The sequence below is a fragment of the Wasmannia auropunctata genome, unplaced genomic scaffold (genome assembly GCF_000956235.1).
Source record: "Wasmannia auropunctata unplaced genomic scaffold, wasmannia.A_1.0 LD335977.1, whole genome shotgun sequence".
Lineage (NCBI taxonomy): Eukaryota > Metazoa > Arthropoda > Insecta > Hymenoptera > Formicidae > Wasmannia > Wasmannia auropunctata.
In genome coordinates this window covers 257,420-283,888 of record NW_012026913.1, presented here as the reverse complement: position 1 = coordinate 283,888, position 26,469 = coordinate 257,420, and the positions used below count along the sequence as shown (strand labels likewise).

General features: G+C 38.8%; 1 protein-coding gene across 1 annotated transcript in view; it reads left to right on the top strand.

The window, feature by feature from the left end:
* The window catches only part of LOC105454652, a 93,064-nt gene that overhangs the window by 37,061 nt on the left and 29,534 nt on the right, over nucleotides 1-26,469 (top strand). Inside the window, exon 3 of the mRNA XM_011697425.1 lies at nucleotides 1,171-1,210. Coding sequence (XP_011695727.1) covers nucleotides 1,171-1,210 — 40 coding nt within the window. The remainder of the gene's footprint in view (nucleotides 1-1,170; nucleotides 1,211-26,469) is intronic.

Sequence of the window (26,469 nt, the reverse complement as noted above, 5' to 3'; positions counted from 1 at the left end):
GAGGGGAGTAAGTTGCGCGAACGTCTTCGCGGGCGAAATCTGCGTTCCTAATTCACTGGGGTTCGTTAGGGATTCATTATGAATCGGGTCGGGGCGACGGCATATAATGTGAGTGGCTGCACATCAAAGTCGAGGAAAGTTCGTGGAGAATTCACGCGGGGCGCGAAGTCGACGAAACATTTCCGCGTAGTTAGTAGGAGCGAGGATACCGTGTTGAACCGGCGCGGCCTTTCTGCTGCCGACTGTAGCAATGACATCAGCTGCAACACCGAGCGAACTTAATTAATGCGGGTGTAGTCAAAGGAAAGCGTGTTCGGGACAAACGGGATACACGCGGGTAATATGTGCGGCACGATTTTAGAAACGAATGGTCCGCGAAACGGTTTAGACATTAATATGAGACGTGCTTCAAACTTATTACTTTGTATTTGTACGAATCTTGTACATAATTTAAATTTCAAATTATATAAATATAATTTGAAATTTTAATTATATAATATTCATATATTTCATTAATTTATTTAATTTATGTTTCTCCTTGACGTGAACGCATAGATAATGAGATAATAAAAACTTAATTTTATGTTCAATTTTTTATTTCGGTTCGAATAACATTTTAATCTGGATTATTCGGAAGGATATACGTTCATAAATACTTTATTAAAAGTGACTTTGCTCTTTTAAATCTTTTTACCTCAGAAATTAAGTAAAAAGAGATCGAACTTTCGATCTTTTTAATACCTAATTATAAAACGAAGTATAAGACAAATTGTACACGTAATTGAAGAGCTTATCTCCGAGCCATCTCCAGTCTGTAATTTCAAGGAAGTAAAAATTACTTTCTTGTGATCTCATTATGAGCTTCCCAAAGATCCGTACCGCTTAATTTCCATCTTTAAAAAAATACGACTTTAAAACGCTTCGGAAATAAGCCCTACCAATTATATCCTAACGGCCGTAGACAATTTATCTCTCAAACACGCGAGATTTCTTTCTCCCTGACGCTCTCCCCGCGTTATAAAACTCGCGCACGTAACTTCGAGACGGTTTAAATCAGTGGCAAAGAAACTTGCGCATTTAAGGATTAAAGCAATGGAGTACCGCAATATTGTGACTAGCGCGGCAGTGTACGCTTTAAAAACTTCTCTAATTTCGTTTTCTTTGTTCCAGGGATTTCTGACCCACGTCGCGGCCGTCGTCCTCTTGCCGGGTAAGTCTCCAAACATTCTGTGAGTCAATCCTCGTTTGAAGTTACTCCTCGTGCAGGACTGCTCTCGGAGAAAACCTTCGAGGGGAATCTCTCGGGGCCTTCTTTCGTAAAACTGCGAACGCTCGTAACGCAGGTGTAATGAGAGCGTGTGAATATTATGAATAGAGAACATCCTAATGCGATCTTTTAATATTTCAATTATAAGTTTTGCGTATCAAGCAATAAGAGAGCAATAGATAGTTTCGCACGTTAAAATATTATCAATGCTGATCTGTTATTGGCAAAATTTAGATTTTTGCGCGAAACCGTGAGTCTAATTTTACGCGTCGACGGCGAGCCTGGGAAAGATCTGCGGCCGTGAATGTTGCCGTTGCGTTTTCCTGCGTGCGCACACATGCCCAAAATCGGCGGTTATCTTCGACCGAAATTAATAACCGCGAGCCTACATCTGTCAGAACGTGATGAACGACGTGTACGTGCGTGGGTGCATACGCAATGGCTTATCGATCGCATGTGCGGTTGCGGTCGAGATGCTCCTTGATGAGTCCTCTCGCGGAGGATAAGTACCGGCTTCGTGAGTGAAAGGATCGATCAACTCGCTTGCATCAGTCTGAAGTGACAGGCCAATCATTCGGGTATAACAAGATTTCGAGCGAGTCCTCGCGATCGATACTGCGGACAATTAATTCAAATACATTTAGATGCGTCGAGCAATGCTTGAGCGGATAAGGAGGCAATGTCGAAGGTCTATATATTTACATAAAGCACTTTTTCGATTATGCATCATGGGAAATATTACAAATTTTTAATTTACTAAATATATCCATTTGTCGAGTACAACAGATTTACATGTTGGGAAATAAATTCAGAAAATATTCTAAGAGAATCGCTTTCTAATACAATGTTCGAATACAAAAGGAAACAAGAACAGGATCACTTTAACATATCTGAAACGTTCCACATAATTGAGCACGTATTAAATGATTAAATATTCGATAATAGTGAAAGACATGAATTTTTTTTATTTTTCTGCTTATAATTTATAAGAATATAATGCTGCATAATTTTTCTTTCTACGGTTTTGCGATGCATTAGCGGAATTGTGTATCGCAGGAGGCCGAAATGTCTTGTTTTTAACTTTTTTTCGTTGACCATCCAGATGAAGAGAGGAGTGGCAGTCTGGCAGTTCGATCACGCACGCACCCGGTTCATTAGGCTGTTTGATTTGCGAGCTTGATTAATTGCCAAGCGCGGAGAATACGCGATGGTCGTTGCCAAATTTTTCAGACGGACAACGCATTTCGATTTCCTACGGTTTCTTAATCTTTCCCGAATGATTGGACGCTTTTGAAAATCTGGACGAGAATAACTTGGCGAGGAATACCAATAATGCATATTTTGCATAAATTTTGCAATCGTTATACATATATAAATATATTAATTTAAAAATTAAATTTTTCATTAAAGCTAATGATAAAATATAAAAGAGATCATTTTTCATAAGTCAAGTTATATGAAACCTCAAAAGATTACATTTCAGACGTGGCGTATAAGATTTATTTCTCCGACATAAATTAATTACCGCGCGACTTGACCGGGCTTCTAATATAACCGGTAGTACCTTTGAAAATCTAATAATTACTTTAGACCTCCTGGTTGTTCGAAGAGTACGATGAGAGATCGAATTACGGCTTCGCGTGTTCAGCGAGCAGCGTGGCGATTATTAAAGTAGGCCATCGGCATGATCGACCCAGCGAGTTTATGCCTTCTGCATTTTACGATTTGTACACATTTATCGTTCTATTCAACTCTGGCATAATATGCTATTAGTCGAACACGATCTTAACTCTTTAAAAATTCTAAGAAATGTGGCCTAAAGAACATTTAGTGCTCCTTGAATTACATCGCATTTTAATTATTTAATGAATTAGTACTTGATTATCTATATAAAGTGATTATAACATGCAATTTTCTATTAATTAGTTATAAATTATTAAATGAATTATATACTCTTCTATATTTATACGCGATACGGTGATAGTTGTAATGTCTCATTACATGCACAAATTACTGGAACTCGACGAAAATTTATCGCAATTAATTACAGACTTGTTCAAAGAGACAAACCGCTATCTACGGAGTTAAATCGTGAAAATGATCGTCTTGAAAGGGTTAACACGGCGTACAGGTAAATGATGGGTTTGCGTAGACCCACGGATAATTGCTAATGTTCAGGAGCTGTGCCTGCCCAGCGCCGGCTGACATTATCCTTCGTTAAGGCTCAGCGACTTCTCCGGAAGGGGGTAGAAAGAGCGAGTGCTGCGTTGGATAATGTCTAACGGCGAGGCGTAATTATAAGCAATAACCCTCTCGAGAATTAACAGTTTTGCAAGGCTTTAAAGCACGGAGAAAATGTATTCTCGCATGTGGCTTGTTAACTACGTTCAATGTTATTAAAGGCACAGCTGTTGATCTTTAAGACTCCGCAGTAATTACCTTTTTACGATCCTTTCGGTATCTTTAATCAAAATCTTGTCTTGAGTTCTATGAAAGGATAAGTTTATCTTTTAATGACTTAATTTAAATTTATCTCTATAGTAATTATTCTTCTGCTATTTTTGAATCTTTGCGAACTTGGATTAGAAGTCGTGTGGATTCAAAAAGCTCAAAGAAATGTAGGTTATATATTTTACAAAAGATGATCCTTTTGATCATGAACATTTATCTAAAATTTAGTGATTGTTTATTTAATGAACTGATAAGAAAATATCATCAGATGGATAAGAAATGAATCGTGATTCCGCTTTGCAACGTGCGAAATTGATAATCGGAGCGCATCGAGAGGCCGAGACCAACATTACGACGTCCCTCTCTCGTCTATAAAACACTCCCGTTGCCGATCATTTTATCGCCGTCGGATTTTCCTCGTTCGCCATAACTGTTCGATAAATCGAATCGCAGGCCACCGGGAATTGTTTTATCGTCTCCCCTTCCAAGAATCTACTCCCGGTCCAAGAATCTCCATTCATCCCGCGGAAATGGAGACGCGTTTTGCACGAACGAGATTAAGGAGCGGTTGGGGAGAGACAGAGGGGAGGGGGAGAGAGCGAGAGAGAGAGAGGGATGAGAGAGAGAGAGAGAGAGAGAGAGAGAGAGAGAGAGAGAGAGAGAGAGAGAGAGAGCTTCTTGATATTTCCTGGCGAACGATCGCGATGAATTTCATCGTTGTCAAAATGGGAGCTAGAATCGGGAAGAAGAAGAAGAAGAATCGGGCATCAGGGATAGAGAAGCGCGAGGGGGCGAAGGAGCCACTGGAGACCAGAATTCCGCATAGCTGCGATACGTGTAGGAACGACCCCCACGGTCGGGATACCGTGCAGCAGTATCCCTCACTGTCGCGACCCTCGACGACGATGGATGCCCGTAAATTGCTGACCTTTTTCCCAAATATCGTCCTTCTCTTTTCTTCTCTGCACGCCGCCATTGTCGGAGGGCATCCCAGCTTCCGCCGCAATTTTCTCGGAGGAAACCCCCCCTCCCCCTTCCCCCGCTTACCGATCTACCTCGTTTATTCCTCGAGTTTCCGAGGTACTTCGATACCGCGATTTATCGTTACACGCTGCGGCGAAACTGTCAATACTCGGGATGGTGTATCGCGCTTATTATATTGATTCCCTGAAAGTATGTACACGGCGGTATATCTTCTCGCGTAAGAGAGGAGAGTCGCGAAGGAACGATGGAGTATAAAAGTGGTGCGGCGTGCGAAACTTTCTGCGGAATATTCATATAATCGTTGCTACAGAGCGTCGCGAGGCACATCCACCATCGTCGTAAATTTGAAGCCGAGGCAGCATTCGAGACAGTATTTTACGCAAGTTATTTTCATTTTACAGTTGTGGAAGAAAAAATGATTATTAAGGTATAGAAAGTTTGGAGATAGATTGAAAAAATATAAACTGAGAGGGAACTTTAATTTCTTCGCACATTGACGAAATGTGGAGTAATGAGAAACCGAAGTTTATATGAAATAAAGTGAAGGAAATATATATACGGCAAGATTTGCGAATCAAATTCGATGGAAGTGTCTAAAACTCTCTTTCTGAATGATCCGTTCAACTTTTCCGCTGCTTGCCACGGGCGTAGCGTTTCTTCAGCATATAGGCGAAACATTTTCCGAATATACTATATGTAACACGACAAGTTATGAAAGTTCCGACCGTAAAAAGCATGCCGCCGTTAGGCCTACACGGTTCATCGACTTTCACGACTGATCACTCTCTTTGCTTCTCTGGACGCCACGGCGAATCAATATCCAGCCACGGTTTCCCGTCCTGCTTTTGCCGGCCTCTACCCTCTCTTTCCGGCTTTTACCGGCTTTTAATGGGCACGTGTTCGATGTGCGTACACAATCTACATGCATGATTTTACAGTGCCGAGCATGGCTCCAATCTGTCATCTGTTTGACGCGATTGTGCCAAACGCAAAAACAAGAAAATTGAAACTACAGAGTTGTAAAATTAAAATTTATAATTGAATCTAAATTTAACTTATCGATCATATAAGTATATTACTTGATATATTATTTACTGTGGTATTTGTTATACAGTATATTTCGTATATTGATTTTTCTTTTGCTAACATAAAACCGCACGAAAGAATCAAGTGGCTTTTTATCTTGCCTAAAAAATTATTTCGCGGTTTAGAAATTCCCTGAATAATCATATATTTTAATGAGATTTTGTAATTTTTCAAAGTAAACTTGTAAGACTTACTGTGACCGATATTTTCTAACGTGAAATTAATGTCTTCTCGTTTTTAAATGGGTTACCTCAAAACCCATTGAAGTATTCCTTTTTTTACGTTGCATTCACCTCGTTTCGCGACACAAAATTTTATATGTTGTCTCTCGTCCTGGTTTCTCTCGATGCACTTCGTTTGGCCGAGTGATAATAACACCATTGTATAATCGATATTTCACACGGGTTCCTACCTTCTCGATAAAATCACTTAATATTGGAAAGGACGCGAAACAAATACCGGACGAAATCAAACGCGCGAGAAGGCAAAAAAAAAGAGTCGACGAAACGACGGTGAAACGTGCTGTTTCACGAAGGGTAATGGGATAGGATGAAGAATCGCGATAGTTTCATTTCCGGTGCGGGGAAGCTTTCACCGACGATTTCTCGGAGGAGACGCCGACAAAAGCGATGATAACCAAAATGGCCGCTTTTACGTATTTGGGACGCTATTTAGAAGATAGGGAGGCACAAAAGATGCATCAGACTTGACGAGCGTAAAGAAACGTAATCTTGAAATTCTTAAATGGAACAATGATGAAAATCTTCTATTCATATTCTATTATGTGAGACATTCATTATACATACCACAGAGTTATTGCATTTTCTTTTGGCCTTTATCGACGAGTTAATTTTGTTTTTAGAACAAAATTTTGAAGAAATGGAAGACAAACGTATAAAATTGATATATTAATTCTGTGAAAATTTTCAGTGAATTTTACGCGGTACGCTGTATTTGAATTTTCTGTCAGAAAAAACTTTTTGCATCCATTTCTCTTATTATTTTTTATGAAATTCGTTACCCTTGTAACGATAATTGTAAAAGAGCCGGCTGTACGAAATGAGAAGGACTACGACTAAGGATCTTTCAGAATGATTTAGCAAGATATCCCACGTGGAATGCCCTCTCGTATGTGTGAGAAAGGGGGAGGAGAGAGAGAAGGGGAGGAGGAAAGGGAAAGAGAAGGGAAACCAGACAGCGAAATAGACACAGGGAGAAAGATGCTCGTAGGTAATTTCGGCGGATTGTTCGTACATCCATTTATCCTTTCCTCACTCATTCTGTATCCTTCCCACGGAGAATATCTACCTCGTTGTTTCTGCTCCTCCTGTTCAAGTTGTTATTTTTCCTGCCGGAAACTGCGCCGAATAAGCTACAACGCGCAATGCAAATCGAAACTCACGCAATGTAATTGGCAGCGAGGTCGTTTGATTCGTCGATATTTTACGATAATCCTATTATTTACAAAATTATTAACGTAGGATTATATGTATATTATCAATATAAAATACGAATAAATTAGAGAAAATCAAAATAAATGAACAATCAGAGTCTAATTTGTGCAACTACGTAGAATTAGATGAAATCAATATTTGCCGAATACGCATACACAGATAAAAGAGATTTAATTATTTTTAATTATCTTTAATTTTTTAATTAAAACATTATACAATTCTCTCTCTCATTCATATTTAAATATATTATTTATTGTATGTAGCTTTCTCTGCTATTCAATAATATATTACTTATAATTATATACTTCAAAATACAATTTAAAAATTTGTATAATTAAACATTGTTAATCGAATATTTTAGAATATCAAATTATATTAAACCTACTACGTTCAGATTATATTCTTTCCATACATTCTTACATTTAGCGCGGAATTGTCTGATGTTTGTCTAACAAAGCTAATACCGTCTTGGTATCAGTCGCATAAAACTGAGATCAGACGATACTTAAGTGCTAAATGGGACAGCAAATGAGGGTGAGAATACGAGGCATTGTCTTTCGCTTTATATCTCCAACCTATCGTTCTTTTCCGTCGTTCGTTACCTGCTCTCGAAACGTCTCCAAATCGATCCGTCTCGATGCCTACTTTATCGGTCCATTCGAGACAAATGCACGAGAGAAGGAGAGAGTGCGTGAGGAGGAAAAGAGAACAGACAGAGAGAAACAGCTGAAGGTACTCGAACCCTTAATCCGTCTTTACGTTCGCGATAAAGGGCGTAAGACAGTTTTATGACAGGACAAATTCGCACAAATAGTCCGGGCTGCGCGTTCCCGGCCTCTCACTAACTCCGTTTCGCACCTTCATTTCTCACACAAACGCTCTAAAAGTTGGTCGAATCGACCTGTAACTCGCCTTTTACAGCACGTCCTTGAGCTGCATGCCCGATTAGATAGTCTCAGACCGAGGATTGTCAAGATAAACTCTTGCGATAACGGAAATATTTAATAATTCATTATACATAATTAGTCAAGATTCTTAGCATTTTGATAGGAAAATTGATGTGTTTACAATACGGAGATTATTTATCATTTGCATAAATTTTTTCCTTTCACTCCCATTCTGCATTCCAAAGTCTAACTATATTAATATTTAAAATTATAAAAAGTTTAAATTGTTCGTGTGTGCCTTGCAGAAACTTCTCTTCATGACTTTTCACATATACGTTTTGCGTCGTATTTCGTTTGCCAGAGATTTCTTTGCTTTTATCGTTTTTATTTGCATTCTAGTTTTAATAAAATTATGGAAAATAAGATAATTAACGCTCCTTCGCGTATAATATTAATGCCTTATGAAAAAATTTTCCTTTTCCACTTATGTTTGCGCCGAAGTATCGGGAGTTCAATAGATTCGCGAGATGCCTCTCATTATCGCCTTTTCTTTAATTTATCGCGCTTTATCAGTAGTTTAAAAATAGGAGAACGGTCGATGAGTAATGCAGAATGAGTGACAATATCATGATTCACTCGACTCACCTGTGAGTGAGGTGTATATATAGGTGTCTAATTAGTCGCTTGTGCGCGGAATTGCAGTAAGTTACGAGACTACGATATTGTTAAGTGGCCTGCTGGTTCTACTGGTTTTCTTCGTTTTCTCCGTACGAGACAAGTTTTGGAAGCGAACCGTCGTCTTTGGCGGTCTTTGATGTCGGCGTTCCAAAGGATCGTATCCGCATTTAACGACTCGACAATGCGCGCCGGCGCGTAAAAGCTTCAGGTACGATAATTAAGCGTTAAGCACAAAAACGAAAAATTGGCGTTCGTTTCTTCGAGGTGGCCCGATAGAAAAAAAAAAAAGGACTCGCGGTGCTTCACAAAGGCAAGTAATGAGACTCTTGTGAAGTCAGCAGAGACAGAAGTGTTCAGCCGCGCTTTCTTCGAGATATTTGTTGATACCGTTTGCCGTAATCTCACAGAAGAATGCAAATTGATGCGAAGCTCGTCGACAGCTGATTTGAAATGCAATTTTTAGTTAGGAAAATTCAGAAACTCCGAAGAGGAGCGTAGCTACGGTCTCAGATGGTAAAACTTCAACATGATAATCTCGGGATTATCATAATCCTCGAGGGAAAGAAATTTTGATCGCACGATCGCGAAAAGTGCAACCGTAAAAAGGTGAGCGGGATGATGTTGCAACATGAGATATGAAGTAATTTAAAATTCTTTTGCTAGCTCTTTAATCACGAGACCTGCGGTTTTGATTTAAAATGCGATTTGCGGCGCGATGCAGTTCTTCGATAAATTGACTTTCGCAGCGAGCGATTAATTTTGTAGTTGGAGAGGAATTCAACGGCTTTGCACGCGAGTGAACAAATATTATGATATTCTCGGGAAAATATGGAAACTTTTAACTCGCTCTCGGGAGTAAAAGATTTTAGTCGATCGCGCAACTCGCAACGCGAGGAATTCGAAGGGAAAACAACGGGAACATGGGGAGAGCGGAGTTAGGGGGGGATTGCGCGCGTGTGTATGGGTGTGCCAAGGGTTGCCGGCCGGCTGTGCGTCTTAAGAACCACGGGCATCCTCCTGAATTATGGCGTAGGAGGGGTGCGCGCACGTGGCGCACCCGAACATACTTATTTGTAGTCTCGTTTGTATGCTCGTGCTGAGGGATTTGACGAGAGAGACTATGATTTATGGAAAGCACCGTAATAACTTCTTAATGGACGCCTATCGTGCCGGCCGGCGCTATTAGTCAGCAAAAAGTACGACAAAACTACTTGGCAAAGATATGGCAAAACTTCGTGCGATTCTTCATTCTGCGCTGATTTGCTTTTAAGAATGTTTTTTGTTATTTTACTAAAACAAGTTTATATAATTTTTATTTAGTTATTTATCTTGACGGTTAATTTCACAGGGCGTTATTGAAATGGGAATCTGCAACTTTTAACAACCTAGTTTACACTCGCGAGAGTTTATTTTTATTTTGTTTTTTATACTAACGCAAATTCGATTTTAGCAAAATAATTGTAACATGTCAATATTTGTTCATTTCCGTTTGAATAAAACTTTTTACTCTCTAAATTTTCTGGAGTGAGATTCACTCCAAAAGAGTGAAAAGTCACTCCAGAAAATTTAGAGAATATAGGTAGCTAAAAACCTAGTTGAACTTAAAAATTATTTTTAAGTCATTATATGCTTCTCTAACACGCGCATATATGAATATTTTTTTATTTTTATTTTTTTTGTTATTTTCTCTTTCAACGCCGTACGTATTAACTACCTTTCGGCGATACGTGTAGACAGCAGCGAAATGACCGACGAAAACTATGTGTATTCCAATTGCACGAGCAATTTTGTTGGACGAAAATCGAATTCCATATACCGGCTCGTTCGAAACTGTACACGATGCTCCACGATCGCCGTAATCAATCCCAGCGCGAAACGTCCAACGATGCGCTCACATGGTTTATTTAAACGCGAAACTCTTCGCGTCTGCGTAACCACGCAGTGCATTTTGCAGGCTGGATTCTCATGCCGGCGGTAATACGCGCGGTGGCACGTGGGTAAGCGTAAGAAATGATTTAATATCCAAGGCTCATGCGGGACTTTGCCGCGTGCTTGGAGCGCGCCGTTAATACGACATCCCCCATATGTCATGCAAAGCTCTCTCTCTCTCTCGCGCGCGCGCGCGCGCGAGATTGATTGAATTATGTTGATTAAAATAACGATATACATTAACGCCGAAATGAAGCTACTCCGAATAAATATCTTAAACATTGTATATCCCATCAGAAACATTCTGCACTCTTGCTTTTATAAACTCTTTGCCGAATTTAAAAACGCATTAAGACGCGGATTTGCTAGAATTTCCATTTAAACGACTTTTTAACATAATTATTCACTTGGAAAATTATATCACGGTTTCGTCGATTGTTTTTATTGTTACATTTTGCTGGTAATCTCCAGTGTTGAAAGGTCTGAAATCAGACTTTGGGTTCAGATCTTCCAGTTTAGAAGGAATTAGAAATTTTGCCAAATTATAATTGAAAAAGAAGGAAATATGTGATAAAAGACTTGCGTGACAATCTTCACGGAACCTTTCTGAATATTTGACGACGTTAGAAGTTCAGCGTGTTTTTCCCGCGGTGAGCTAATAATAGGCAAAGCGCCTTAAATGAGACCTCGTCCTTCTTCTGGCTGCTCGAATCAAGCCTCGTACAAGTTGAACCGGTAAGTACATGCGAAACACGTGTTTCGCGACCGAAAGTTTTTAGCCGTCTGACATGCGCGTATCCGAGAGCCTGGGACATCTCATTCATAAAACCGCATATGTCCCTCGCGTTTTTGCCGCCCGATGTAATCACGGGTCGAAACGGTCGGTCGACGGGAGGCGCAAATTTGCACACCGCGCAAAAGCGGCCTTAAGCTGCTAATCAACTTTGCATTCGCACTTTGGGATTTAATATTTAAGCTTCGTACTTATTTTACCGAAATTTGCTTATTATCCGTACATTCGTCGATGAATAATTAATAATCGCGTAAACGCGATGAGACCGATGTGAAAGTACATTCATTTGCGTGGTGTACTTATTATACGCGAGTTTTGGATTAAATTTGCCACAATATGGGTATAATTCGTATATTGCTGACGGCTAAGCGTGTGTAAAATTCATTGGATGATGGTAATGACTTGCGTATAGAATGTTTTATCGCAATGCCACGTCAGTATTCACATATGGCCAAGTAAAACGGATGTATAGGATAAATTGAAGGGACGATTTATCTGTTGGATGAATACATTTTTTAAATCTCGTTTATTTTTTATTTTATCTGTTTTTTTTTTAAATAGATATGAGAGATCTTGAATTTTCTGGGATTTTTGCATTCCACGCTAAAACTTATACATAGAGCAGTCAACTTTAATAAATTCAATATAAAATTCTATATTAATTTAATTCTAAACCGGTTAAAAAAGATGGCTCTTTGAAATCCTATACAGTTATATTTTATATTACTTCATATTTCTGACCACTCCCTTATTCTCTATATGTAATTTATCGATCGACTTTAAAGCTTCTTTTGAAAAGAAACTGACTGCAATTTCTGGAGAGATAAATTGCTTTTTTGTTATTTCAATAAACCTCTATTATCCGTCCATGCTCTAATCAGATCCGTTGAAAATATGAAAAGGTAACGTTTTAGCCCCGAATGCCCACGAGGAGATCATGCGAGATCGGTTTAACGCATGGTTTGCCAGGTTCCGGCCGTCCGTTTCGTCGGAGTAAACTAAAAAAAAAGCTAAAGGAGGGTGAAGTTAATTTCATCGAGCCGGCTTCTCTCTCTCTCTCTCTCTCTCTCTCTCTCTCTTTCTCTCTCTCTCTTCCTCGCAAAAAATCGCGCGTCGACAACGATTGGCTTACTTGCCGCCTCGAGGCACGAGCTTTTCACCGCCGCGGGTTAATATAACGATACCCCTCCGTTTCCCTATTAAGGGAGACAGTCGGTTTCACCCTCGGGTCCTTCGGGAGAGACCCGAGGCTCGCGCATGTCGGCATCGTTCTCATTAAAGGGCGCGTTCGCTGCGGCCTCGATGCTCTCGCGTGTGCGTGTGTACATGTGTTTTTAGATGCGCACAGACGGACAGATCGCTCGTGTGGGTGCGTAACGAGGCGTACGGTTGCGTATTTTCTGCCGACGGTATCGTCGCGGGAATTTAGTGACGGCCGGAAATGGCGTCGGACTGTCGCGAGCTGTAGGGTTTCAACTTGGAATTTAGCAAGGCGCGTGTATCTTTCTTTTCGCGGTGTCGTTAATGACTGTCATTCGGAAGGACGGACCCCGAGGACAGAAGTACTCGGAGACGATTTAGTGGTTTCGACGATGGGAACTACTCAAAAACAGCTTGACGATATTGTTTGGTAATATCTTTTAGTTATCTTTTTGCGTCCCTGTAATATTATTGTATTTTAATCTTTTACTAACAAATCTACGGCGAAAGAAAAAATCGATTTGTATCTTCCATCGTCATTGACGAGATATATTTTTATTTTATATATCTTATCTTATACCATTATCGGATTAGTATATCGGATTAGTATATATAGTTATCTAATCTGAAATGTCCATTGTATGTTATCACAGGATTACTTTTATCAGAATAATTTTCTCACGTTTGCGAGGGAGAAGGAAAGAAAGGAAGAAAAATATACAATGTTTTATTACACTTTATTAAATTATATTTTATTGCAAGCCATTTAATTTCCTATTTCGAGCATCCTATTTCGGACCCAAGCCGTAGTATATTAGTTCGAAGTTCAATGAAGCGAGAAATATCGGTGTTTTCATATCGCTTCACAGGATAGTTAGCAGCTTGTCACTGACGAGAGGAGGCGTTTTATTTTATCGCTTCCGACTTAAATCTCTCCAGCCCGTTTAATCTCTTTAGGATGGCTACCACTCTTCCGGGAATTATCTGTCTGCGTGCTTCTAAAATAGAGATCCATATTTCATTTCATTACAAATCACCGGAATTAGAATCGCGACAGTGGCGCAGGCGGAGATGATACTTTTCGCGCGCCGAATCGCGCGAGTAACGAATGGCCGGGGCCAATCCCCCCCGGCTGCCACGCGGATAAATTAATTCGACCCTTGCGCGTGTATGTCGAGTATCGTTGACGAGCTCGGCCCGAGCATTTATACCTTGCCTCATAAAGCGCAATTTCCGTCCTATATGTTGTTGTGATGACGACGATTGCACGACCAGGAAACACTGAAAAAGACGACGACGCGACCGAGACCAGACGAGAATTCAATTTATGTCGTGACAACATTATCTGGCCTCCCTCGTACATAAAATGACAAAATACATACATACGTCAAATGCACGGTTAAGGATACAACGCGTTAACACTCAAAAGAATTGATTTTATCACATTTACAGGAAAGTAATCGCGCATTTTTCTTAAACACAGCTTGCTCACGTTATGTGGAAAAATTATTGAAAGAAATGAATAATCCTTGATCAGCAATATTTATAATATTCATATATTCTTTTGCAGTATTTTTATAATTTTATGTCATTTTGTAATGTTAAATAATGTACTCGCACGTATAACTTTAATTAAAATTGTCATTCTTTAATGGATAATTTTTCGAATATCTCCACACTCGTAAAAACTGATAAAAGTTTATTGTGTCACGATATCAAACGTGTAATTTAAAGATGTGAGAATTTAGATATCTATTTTACCACATTTTTATTTCTACAGATAAAGATTTCCTGAAAGTTTAATTCATAATCCTTTTAAGATAATTCCTTTGACGGATTAAAATTTATAAGCAGATATACGCATTTAATTTAACACAAAACTCTTTTGTCAGCAGTGATGCTAGCGTACATTAAAGTAAGTAAGACGAGCTGTCTGCCCGTGAGATTAATCCAGTCGAGTAATTTGCATAAATCCAGATTTGCAATTAAGAGAACCGTCGAAGAGACGTTTAAATCCTCGAAAATTCTGAGAAGCGATCCGCGTTTGCGTTACGCAACGTTGAGGGTTTTCTTTAAGCGGATTCTCCGTGACAGATGTGTAACGTACAGTCACAATGTTACAGCAATGTATTGTCTGCTCATTATTATTTCGCGAAAAAACGCATGTGTAACAGAAATAGCGCCCGTATTTTATGTAACAATTCGCGGCAAGTGTCTTTTACCACTTTTCTATTTGACTTAATCTAGTTTTATTTTTTGCATTTGTTTTAATGCTTTAATAATTTCCACAGATTTCAATATATAGATCGCTAACATGCTATAGTTTGATACCAGTTGAATTGAAGCCAGACGTCATATTTTTACCCGGTAATCACATACGGTGCTTTATGAAATAGTGTTAGTGTACATTTAATAATATAGGTTAAAATTTTGATATTTTGGAATGTAACTTATTATTGGGTAAAGATGGCTACTACCCCCTCTCCTGAAGTAACTTGGCTTCACTTCATTTCTCGGAACTAGCGATCTATGATATAAATCTGTGACAATTCCTTGTTTTTTATTTCCTAGTAATGTGTTTTATTTATAGAAATTAATTTTATTTATTTATTATTATTTATAATAATGAATATAATTATTAATTTTGTAACATTAACACACATAGTAATAATAATTAAAAAACAATTTTTAATAAATAAATATGTATTTAATTCTGCATATAAATTTTTTAAATTTGATTCTTAATTTGATCTTATAGCTTAATATAAATATATATTAAAAACTATGTATGATACAGATTCACCGTGCAAAGTATCTCATTTTAAACCATTGAAGTAAATGAGATGAAAGTTTATCCTAAAGGCATGTATATTTTTATTCCGCCGGAGTAATAAAATATAATTAAAGAAAAGTCTGAGAATGAAGAGATTGTGCGATGGCGAGAAGATCACTTAGATGTGATTAAATGGACGTCCACGGTTGTAAGGCGTTACGCAGCCAGGTGACCGTTATCACAGCAAATCTGCCGGGTATACGAGAGGGTTCACCGCCACTATGTTTGATTGAGTTGCATAAATAACGGACCCCTCGGCCGCCAGGGAAACTTTGGACAGTTTGGGGACACGGTCGGTACGGTAATAATTTTATGCAGACAGCATAACCGCGAAGGGCTACTTGGCGCCGTGACTGCCAATGTCATCTCCCTCGGACCCGGCCGTCTGGAAAACTCGAAATCCGTGCCCGACCGGGAGTCCCTCTGGGAAAACGGGGATGATCCCGCAATTTTCCTTTTCGCGAGAAAATCAGAGGAGCTATTAGAGCGTTTCGATAAGTCGTTGGGGAAAGAATCTCTATTGTCCCGTGACTTGCGCGCGCGATCGTCCCCCACGTAAATATCTCACAAGTTCGGGGACGAGAAGCTTCCTCGGAGCTCGTCGAGTGTTGGGAGGACATATATATAGGAGATCCGTCGACGTGGATTTCTTGCGTCTCGAAAGTTCTTATCGGTGCGACTGCTTTATCAGAACGAGAACTGATACACACACACACACACACACGTGAAAGAAGCACAGAACAACGGCTGTTTTTGCACGCACATATTTTGCATGTTCGCGCAAACACATGTACATCGAGCTCAGTCTTGCTTTATGCGTTTCTATGAGAAAACGAGAAACGAGAGATGGCAGAAATCGATTTATAGCCCAAGGTGCAACGCGTCTTGCTCGCGTGCTACCTTTGGAGTTGTATGCACTTTGTCGAACGATTTGAACTGTACCCAACCGCCTGCGGTCTCGATTCGTTCATTTGTTCTCGTCTGCCTGTTTCCATAAATTATTCGCGCCGTTGCCCTCGGGATACCGCTCTCTTAGGCGGCTCTATTTCGCGGATGGTGCAAATTAAACCTTTGGCACAATACGCAAATTAGATCTTTGCATGAAGTGCAATAAAACTACTCAGCGAGAAACGCACGTAATTTAACGCAACCAACTTGCTTTAAGCTCGTAAATTAGATATTTTAATAAACAGATATTTTCAAAGTTTAAGATGAATTTATAATTACATATTATTAATATTAATTTAATAATTTAATATTAAGTCGGTAACTACGCGTGAGTACCTATTTATTCGAGATTGTTGTATCCATTCAAAGGATTTATTTTCCTTTTCTTATCTATCCTTGCATAGTTACGTTTTAGATAAATCTCGTCATGAGATATCTTCCTCTCTATTTGCTCCGCGATAAAAAAAATAATCTGTTACAGCGATAAAGACTTCATAAAAGCTATGCACATATGTCGACCGAAATGCCAAACGGCTGGAAGGTAGTCGCGGATTAAATTAGAATAACGAGTTACACGTCGCATCCACATAATTACCGTATTGTTGAGAGACGAATCCATATGCGACGCGCTTCCGCGAGAAGGCCTAAAATTACGATCACACGTGTTTCGATGTCGTGACAATCTCATCGTTGTCATAAGTCTCGTTAGTTTCGCATCTGCGTCCGGCTGATCTCGCAATGTTGCTCTTCTCCGCTGTAGTTTTCATTTATAAAGTGATTATAAAGTTCCTGTTGTGTTTTCATCACGCATAATTTGAAATCATTTCAAGCTCCATTGATGAATTATTTCTTAAAACTTTAAATTAATAATTTATGAATTGGCATTACTTTGTCGTTTTTCTGATTTAAATTAATGATTTTAACATTCTTAAAAGAAACATAATGCGTTTCCTTTTCTCATTAATTAATTCCTCGTTAAATCTAATCAAGCGTCTAACGATGTAACGACGAATTTCGATCGTCGCCGTCGAAGGAACACGTCCCGTCCGGACGTCGCTCGTCGCCAAGCAACGAACGGCGACGATATCCCGTCATATTTATCGCGCGTTATCCGTATACGCTCGCGCGCCATGTTAATACCTCGATAATTCATTCTAAATCCGGCGGACGTTCTCCGTCCCGCCGGCGCGTTACGGAGTTCCGAGAAACGCGAACCGGCTCTATAGCGGCGCTCTATCCTCCCTTTGAAGTCTCGGCGGCGGCGGCGGCGGCGACGGCGGCGAAAACCTTTTACCCGCGACGACGAGAGGAACGTCGCGCCGGCGCTCGCCGTTTCCTCGTGTCTCCGTCCCACGTTCCACATCGTCCGAGAGTCGCCCCGTCGTCTCTTCTCCCGCGTTCGTCAGTCCTCGACACGGCTCGATGCAACTGCGGCTACGCGCGAACGAGCACGACGCGCGCTACCACGCGCCCACGCACTCCGTGGTGGCACGCGTCGTTGTCGCGCCCGCGGGGATTGAGCCGGTGGCCACACGGACTCTTGGCCACTTTGTTGCCACTGTCGAATTTGCTGTAGACACATTTGCGATCGTGTTAGAAAATAGCGGGATATCTAGCTTTCGGAATTATTTCGCTACGATGATAACTGAATCCGACTCTGATTGAATCAGCTGTGTGAAGTTGCCCCCCCCCCCCCTCCTACTACTGAAAATTCAAAAACGATCACTCGATTGATGGTCGTTTGATAGCATTTGGTAGTCCCTTCTCGATGATTAGTAATCAAAATTGTAAATAATAATATGAAAAAAACATACGCGCGTGAAGTTAGCCTCTCCTTGCGCAAAATATGACCTTCCAGACTCCGTAAGTAATTATAACTGTAAGCATTCGTTTGGTGATCGTTTACTGACGTTTAATAGTCCATTCTCAAATATTATTGAACGACCACTAATCGAGTGATAATGGTGGTTTTTGAATTTTCTGTAGTGGAGGGGGGGCAACTTTACACAGCTGATTGAATCTGACATTTCGAGGAGTCGAGTCGGTATCTTTAATTCAAATTATGTCATATCTCTTATATTGTTATTGAATTAAAATGAATCTTTGAGCGTATTGAAAATAGGGGAATATAATTAACATATCTATAAGCTTCGGTCAAAATTGCTGCTTAATCTCGTTTTGCGTTAAATTGAATCAAATTGTACGTAGATATGTAAAACTAGCGGAATAATAATGGTTTAATTTTGATCTCGGAAATTATGCCGCTGTAAAAAATTTGACTTGACATCGGCAATCACATTAATATCTATCTTATTTTTAGTAGCTATATTATATATTTCTCATCAATCATATTGGACGTCGATGATTTTATGATCGCGTGCGCATCTGGACAAAATGACAAAATTAAAACACCTAATGTCGAAAACTACTTTTAACTATTACAGTTAGGCACGAATCTATTTATGATATTAATTTAACAGGATTGTCGAACTTGCTAGTTTCTATGTACAAGGAATCTTTACATTTTCGGTTATACTTTTCGCAGTTGTTTTTACAGGGAATGCAGCCAAAATCTCGAATCCACATTTAAATTCGTGGCCAGGTCAAATCGACTGGTATCACGCATTCCAGAGTTAAATTGCGCGAATCGCGTGGGCGGCGGCTACGCGCTTTGTGCGCTCGTAGCCGAAATCCTGATCCTCGCAAGTGCATTTTCTCTGTCTCTCTCGCTCTCTTTCTCTTTCTGCGAGGGGTTGGCGGGTACAGGTTGATTTATCGTCACAGGCGTCGCCGGTAAATCATCGCGTGCGCGCGCGCGCCTAAATGCGAACAGTAATCCAATGTCGAACGGGAAGAGAGGCTAGATATGAATATTGTTTGCTTACTTACAAAGTTGCGTGAACGAGATTCATGAGCGAGATTTGTGAAGGGCCAGAAGTTCCCCGCGAGAATGACTGATTCGCCCTGTCACTTGGATTTAGCTTATCCACAAATCCAAAGTCTATATACTGCGTGTTCTCACATGTATTTGCAAGTCATGTTAATTACTTATATTTTTGAATAATAATGCAATAAACATTTGAGGAAAAGTAGAATTATAATCTTAATTTATAAGAGGAATAATAAAATTTTAGTTAAGAATAAACAAAAATTTTTTAAGAATTAGATCTGTATATATGTAAATGATAATTGAAGCAGGATGGGGCAAGAGCTAAAAGTTATTTTTTATTTATATCTATTAATAAAAAGAAAATATTAGAAATTGCGTATGTATTAAAAAAAATTATTTTATTATGAAAATGTCCGGATATCTCGGTTAATGAAAGAATGCGCAATAGGCATACAACTTTACATTATTTAAATATCAGTATTTTTAATCTCTTATTTACACACACACACACACACACACACACACACACATGCACACACATATATATATATATATATATATATATATATATAAAATATAATGTGGATTTAATTTATACTGAAGGCAGAGGCTGGCGACTAATAGGCTTAAAAGCTTCGAAGATGCAAAAATTCTCTCGCAAGTAGCTTAATGGCTTAATGGCTGTTTCTACCGAAGACAAAGTACTCGCTAAGGCCTACAAAGTTTACGAGCCCGGATGTCTTAATTAAAATGCCACGGGCGCCTCGCAAATCTCGCGAACACAGTTGCATCTTCTCGCGGGCGTCACCGCGGGTTTATACCCGCGACTTCGTTCGGGGTAATCGCGGCAAGACTGGCGGGTGGATTACGTCGCGTTATCCGCTATATACATCCCGCGTCCGTACTCGTACCGTAGGTATATACATTGTGCATAATTCGAAAGTGTCTCTCACGCGGCTGCACTCGGCTGGCTGGCGCGACGCGACGCGACGCAACACGCGATTTATGTGGCGAATCTGCGACTTCACAGCGTCCCTGGCGCATCAGGCCGGTGCGGATAATTCTCCGTTTCCTGCCAATGCGTCGACCAAAATTAATCCCCGGTCTTTCTTTCGCCTCGGCGCTGTCTTCGTTCCTCTAGTCGCCTTTGTACCCGATGGAAAATTTAAAACCGTAACGTAATCTCGATTAGTTCCAGTTTTAATGATGTCGACGCGAGAAAGCTTCCTCCACGTTCATCTGTCACAACAGTAGAAACGCGAAAATTAAATACACCGTTTCTCACGCGTCTGGCAAATAATTTAAACTGAATAATTTGTAGTTTTAGAAGCATTCTCTAAATATTAAAGTATGAATTGAAATTATCTTGTCGAAATATTAGATCGGTTTTAATTTTTATTTTAAGCAATATACGTTTGTCTTCGAAAATTCTCGCGACGATTTTTTTTGGTTGCTATATTGGCCGCGCTTAAATTTGCAATAAAGTCTGAACGATTTATAAAATTGCGATAAATGACAAAAAAAGAAACGAAGTTATTTATTGTTTTGGTAAATTTTATGTATCTATGATTTTTAAATATTTTTACGATGACTTTTATATTGGTAGAGTTTTATATTGATGTTTTCTGTTGAAATTTCAGTCTTCTCGTCTGGATTTATCGTCCTTTGCCTCGCGCCGGAAGAATCGGACGGTGGAAATTCGAGAAAGATATGGCTGCGGGATGTGCCAAGTAAAAAGCGCCGAAGGCACGCGATATATCTTAGGAATAAAGTAGTTATGCAAACTTCTGCGATATAGTGTAGTGCTTGGATGTACAGGAGCGCTCTCATAAATCATGCAGAGAAATCTCAGGAACGTATGCCTTCGCGAATTTTATATTGGCGTTCTGGTGAAAATTTAAACTCACATTTAGTAACGGAGTTGTTTAATGTATCAGAAAATTACGCTACATAGTTTTCTCTAATAGACTCTTTACTAAACATACCTATATATTAAACAGGAAAAATACTGTTTAAAAACATGATATTTAGATATTTAAAAATGAAATATTGTTTTTTTTTTCAAATTATTTTATGTAATAGATATTAATACATAAAATGTTAAGAAATGCCATTTAAAACATTAAACTATACATTGTTAACCTTTAAACCACCACGCCCTATTTTATCCCAGCCGTTTAATGCGGCGGCTAGTTTTAGGACGCAACTCGTAACTTGATATTAGGTGGAAGTTCGGGGTACTCATCGGGCCCGCTTAGACTGGGCAGCTAATGAGAGCCCCAGTTACTTCGACGGTGGTCCAGCCATAAAACTTTGCCGGCCGAGAGTCTGCAATGTTTGCATCTCGGTCGTCATCCCCGTATAATGGTCATTGCAGCCGAGTATATAGCAGATGCTGTACAGATATAAAATGTTCGAATACCGTAATATTAACTAATTACAAAATTTATTTATTCAATGTATTTAATATAGTGCCCTCTTGATCAAAAATATTAAAGTTAGAATAATGCTCTGAAATCCGTTGATTAATTGTTAAATGTATAAATAGACGAAACATCTTATTTCAACGTGTAGAATGTTTAAAAAAAATTATAATTTTATATTTTAATAATGTTGAAGTATATACTTAACATTTAAAAATGGAAAAATGAATTTGAACTTTAGATGTCAAGCTGCAATCTCGACAAATCGCGCTGCAAATTCCGATTCATTCATTTCCGACAGATAGAAATCTCGGCATTGTTGTACGGCGAGTTTAGGTACTCCGATATTTGAAATGCAATATTTAGCGAAACCTGGCTACGCACAAATATTATTCATCGGAGACGCTACCTCGATTTCGGTTTACTGTGTACTGTGTAGGTGGCTGCGCACTGTGACAGATCCCGAGACGCCGGGTGATCACAGGAGAGATTCCGTCGTCACGTCACGACTCCTTTGGGAACGATTGTAGCCCGTCGTTTCAGATGCCTAGTCCTTTTCGCGGACCTTAGTCATCAAAACTCTGGCAATGATACATCGAAGTGATTCTCGTCTCGTTATTTCCTGCTTTTCCTCGGTGTAGACTTTTGAAATATGATTTTCATAGCACAAAGGCATAATGCACATTTGTACATCTGTAAATTACCTCTTTTTAAGGCTCGATTTTTGGTCTGACTTTCTTTTTGCAAAGTACTAAGTAAAAAATGAGAGAGGAGTGGATAAAAACTCGGGCAAAGAAGTATTATATAAATATGAGCAAGCAGTGAAAGTGCATGCAGGCACTCAGGCTCTCTGCACTTCAGTTTTTTTAAATTAAGTTTTCTAGAAACTTCAGAATAATTTCGAATATGCTTTTCCAGCCTTTTTAAAGTGTACACTTTTTACATTACATTATGTAAATGTCATTTTACTTTATAATTTATAAATGTAAAATAAGTAAACGCTTGTTGTAATCTAAAGATTTTATTAACGTTCGACTTTTGCGAATTTTCTATTTCTTTGAAAGATGGATGTTTCTAAACACGCGTGCCAAGGATGCATTCCACGCCGCTGATCATAAACTCGCTCTCGCGAATACTCGAGATTCCTCGATGTAATCTATATTATTAAGCGCCATTAACTCGCGGCGGTTCGTTAAGGTCACTCGATCGTCCGGGGGCGCGAGGTATTTCCGCACGCATTCCTGACGAAACGCATCAGGATTATCGAAGCCGACCGAAGATCGATTTTGTCCTAGCTGGAGTGAGACGCTCGTTGCGCAACCGTGTGACATTTTTTTTTCCGTTTGCTGGAATCGCAGCGCAAACTAATCCGTAACACCGAACGGCCGATGGTAGTAGTCTGTGGATGGGCAATTTTCTGTCGTTCAAGTGCAACATATCGCGCTACGTTCGTTACGCGCACTAAATCCCAGTGGGAACAATAACTGTGTTCTGTTGGAAAGCAATGTCGCTTTTACGCCACTTCGCTTTGACTTAATTGCACTTTTAGATGTCACGAAAGCGTTGCTATAGTCAATTTGTTTTCTTTTTTTGTACTTTTAGTTGTATCACAGGAAGATTATAGTTTAAGCCTGGTTGTAATATTACTGTAATAACAATTAAATGTAAAGGAATCTATTAATATTTTATTATAATTTATTTGCATAATTATAAATCATGCAATAAAATAATATATACGATGTGATTTAAAATTACATGATTTGCACAAATAAATTGAGCATAAATAATATACATTTGTAATGTGTATAATTTCAATTTTGTACGTTTACCATTATAAATTATGCAATTGCGCAAATAATATCTGTAAGAAATAAATTCATGATGTGTTCGCATTTATCGAGAAATGATCAGGCAATTAAACTAAATGACCTGTAATTGTAAGTAAAAGTTAATAGTTACGAGAAAACACGTGATTTATATCTGAAAGTCAGATCGGACTAAATTTAGCGTTAAACGCTGGAACTTGAATACGGATCACGGCGGCGATTGCCGGCGGCCGTCGAGAGTTAGCCAGGTGGCGAATTAGAGAGGAAGCCGTATAATCGGGTTGACTTTTAAGCACACACCGGCAGAAGTTTGGCTACTCCGGAGCGTGTGGCTGGCAAGGTACGCGAAATTCCGTTGCATCCGTCGCATATGTTGGCCCGCAGTTGCAATAGTCTAATGTGTTTGGATCTCTTTGCAGGAAGTGCAGTCTATATATTACGAAGATTCCAGTTTTCTCATTCAATCTCGATTAATTAACGTCTTCGATTACCATCTGCTCGCAAAATTTCGTATAATCGGCAGAAATAACGCATCCTTTGATTAATTAAATATATATTGTAATTATAATGGTTATAATTGCGATAATTATTAATTATTAATAAAGTAATTCAATTGCTATTAATAGCAATTAGAGGATATCACTTATATGAAGTATTATTTAATTGGCATATTAATTATTTGAATATTCGCTAATCTCATCTGCTTTATCTGGAACAATTTTTGAAAAAGTTTTTATTTAAAAATGAATATAGAAAAATTATACATATATTTCATTTTAAAAAATGATATAAATTAAACTTACCGCAATTAGTTTAATAGTTATGAAACGTGAAATATGTTATTTGGCATCGGAGTGGAATTAAATGCAACTCGCGTAATGTGGCTGACCGCGGCGCGGCTTTTTCCACTGACAAGGTTCCCCCCTGGCAATCCATTATCGTGAATCTTGCGAGCTTATCGGTCGTTCAATATCTCTTTTCGGGCAATCCTTCGTTCCCTTCTACCATCGTTCTAATCGTGGATTTGCCGCGCATAGTCACGAATGGTTCCGATATGCAAATCTAAATGGCGAAGAACCGACTTTTGTGAGATTTTTCCGTTATCTGCACCATGGAGTTATAATGTCCGTTTAAATTAACAAGTCGGTAAAGGAATGACGCAAAATCTGAAGAACTTTTAAAATAAACGAATAAATTTATTGAATGAAAGAAAAAAATATATACATTTTCTATTTTGTGGATTAAATAGATTATAAAGTCTTGAATATATATAATAATTGACAATTTATATAAGAAAAAAATATAATAATGAATAATTTGGTAATGAGAGAAAGCTTCTAGTACGCGCGAAGTAAACGCGAAATATCGCGAGGCGGCACAGGAAACAACGTGACTGGCTAAAATAAATCTACTATTGTGCAATGCAGTCTGAGTCGAGTAAAGCTCGGGTATCAGGTTTCGATTACAAGTTGGGGGGATGATGGGAGGGTTGCAGTCTGGTCGCAAGCCAGAGGGCGACAAACAAAAATAACCCCGAAGGATCTTGCGACAGTTCCTCTATCTCGCGCCGGAAAAAATTTACATTTAAAATTAAAGGGGACGATACATCTACGGAGAGCTCGCTCGAAAACTACCCGCTTTTAGTGGATTCCTTAAAGTTATTTCATCAGCTATATCTCGGTTGCTACGACAGATCGTTCCGTCTTATCGCGCCGACTATTTTTTCACGGTGAAGGACAAACTTTTTCCTCTAGCGTGTCTCCGTAATAATGGCTCTGTTGAAAACACGCGTTACGATTAGCGCAGCGAATTAACGCATATTTCAACCTGTTCATAAATTTACTTTTATCTTTTTTATTGTTAAATCAAATTTTTGCGATTTATTAAATAAATACTATTATAAAATCAGAAATGATTGTAAGGCAGTTGTAAACAGTAATGATTATAGATAATATGATAGTAAAGAGATGAGGACTTTAAACACAATATAAACTACTGTTCTCGACGTCTCATTCTTCACTCGCGGAAAAAGTAAAAATCGCATAAATCTTTAATTACCTAGCATTCATAATTATAACGACGAATCAGAATTTTATTCTTCAAATATACATATATGTATTATTCTTTTTACGTTTGAAATATTAATGTTAACGTCAACGTCTGAATTTCCACGCTGTAAACTCGATAAGGAAACAAGTGATGAAAAACAGCCAACATGCAGCAGCGTGTCTGCAAATCTTCCCACGTCACTCTCTTTTCCCTCTTTCTTTCCTTCTATTATTTTTATCGACCATACCACGATATCTCTCATCGAATTCCACGGTGTGCTTCATTCGTACTCTACTCGCATATAGCCTACTAGTTATTCGCGTGCGTTTAACGAGCTGCCACTGTAATTTACGCTTTTCGAGATATCCCACGAAACATACGAGCGAAGAATCCTCGTTTTCATCGCAAGCTATTTGTTATTCCTTTCGAGGCTTACTTTTCGAAATGTGTCTGTTAAATTTTTCCTTAATGCTTATCGATCGAACATAACGAAAAGAAGTTCGATTTTTTGTACGTAACTTTGCAAGAGAACAAGTAGAACGTAAACATATTTAAAATTAAATGCAAGAAACTTATTCTGATTTTCTTAAACACTCTTAAATTTTGTAATGTTTTAAAACTCCTATTTTTTATTCGATTGTTGAATTTTTTATTTCTTAAATGTATGCTCTATCTATATCTGAACACGTACACAAAATTTATTAATCTCAAATGCTTTTTTTATTATAAATGTCAAAATTTAATTGTAAAAATATTTAAAGATTACAATTA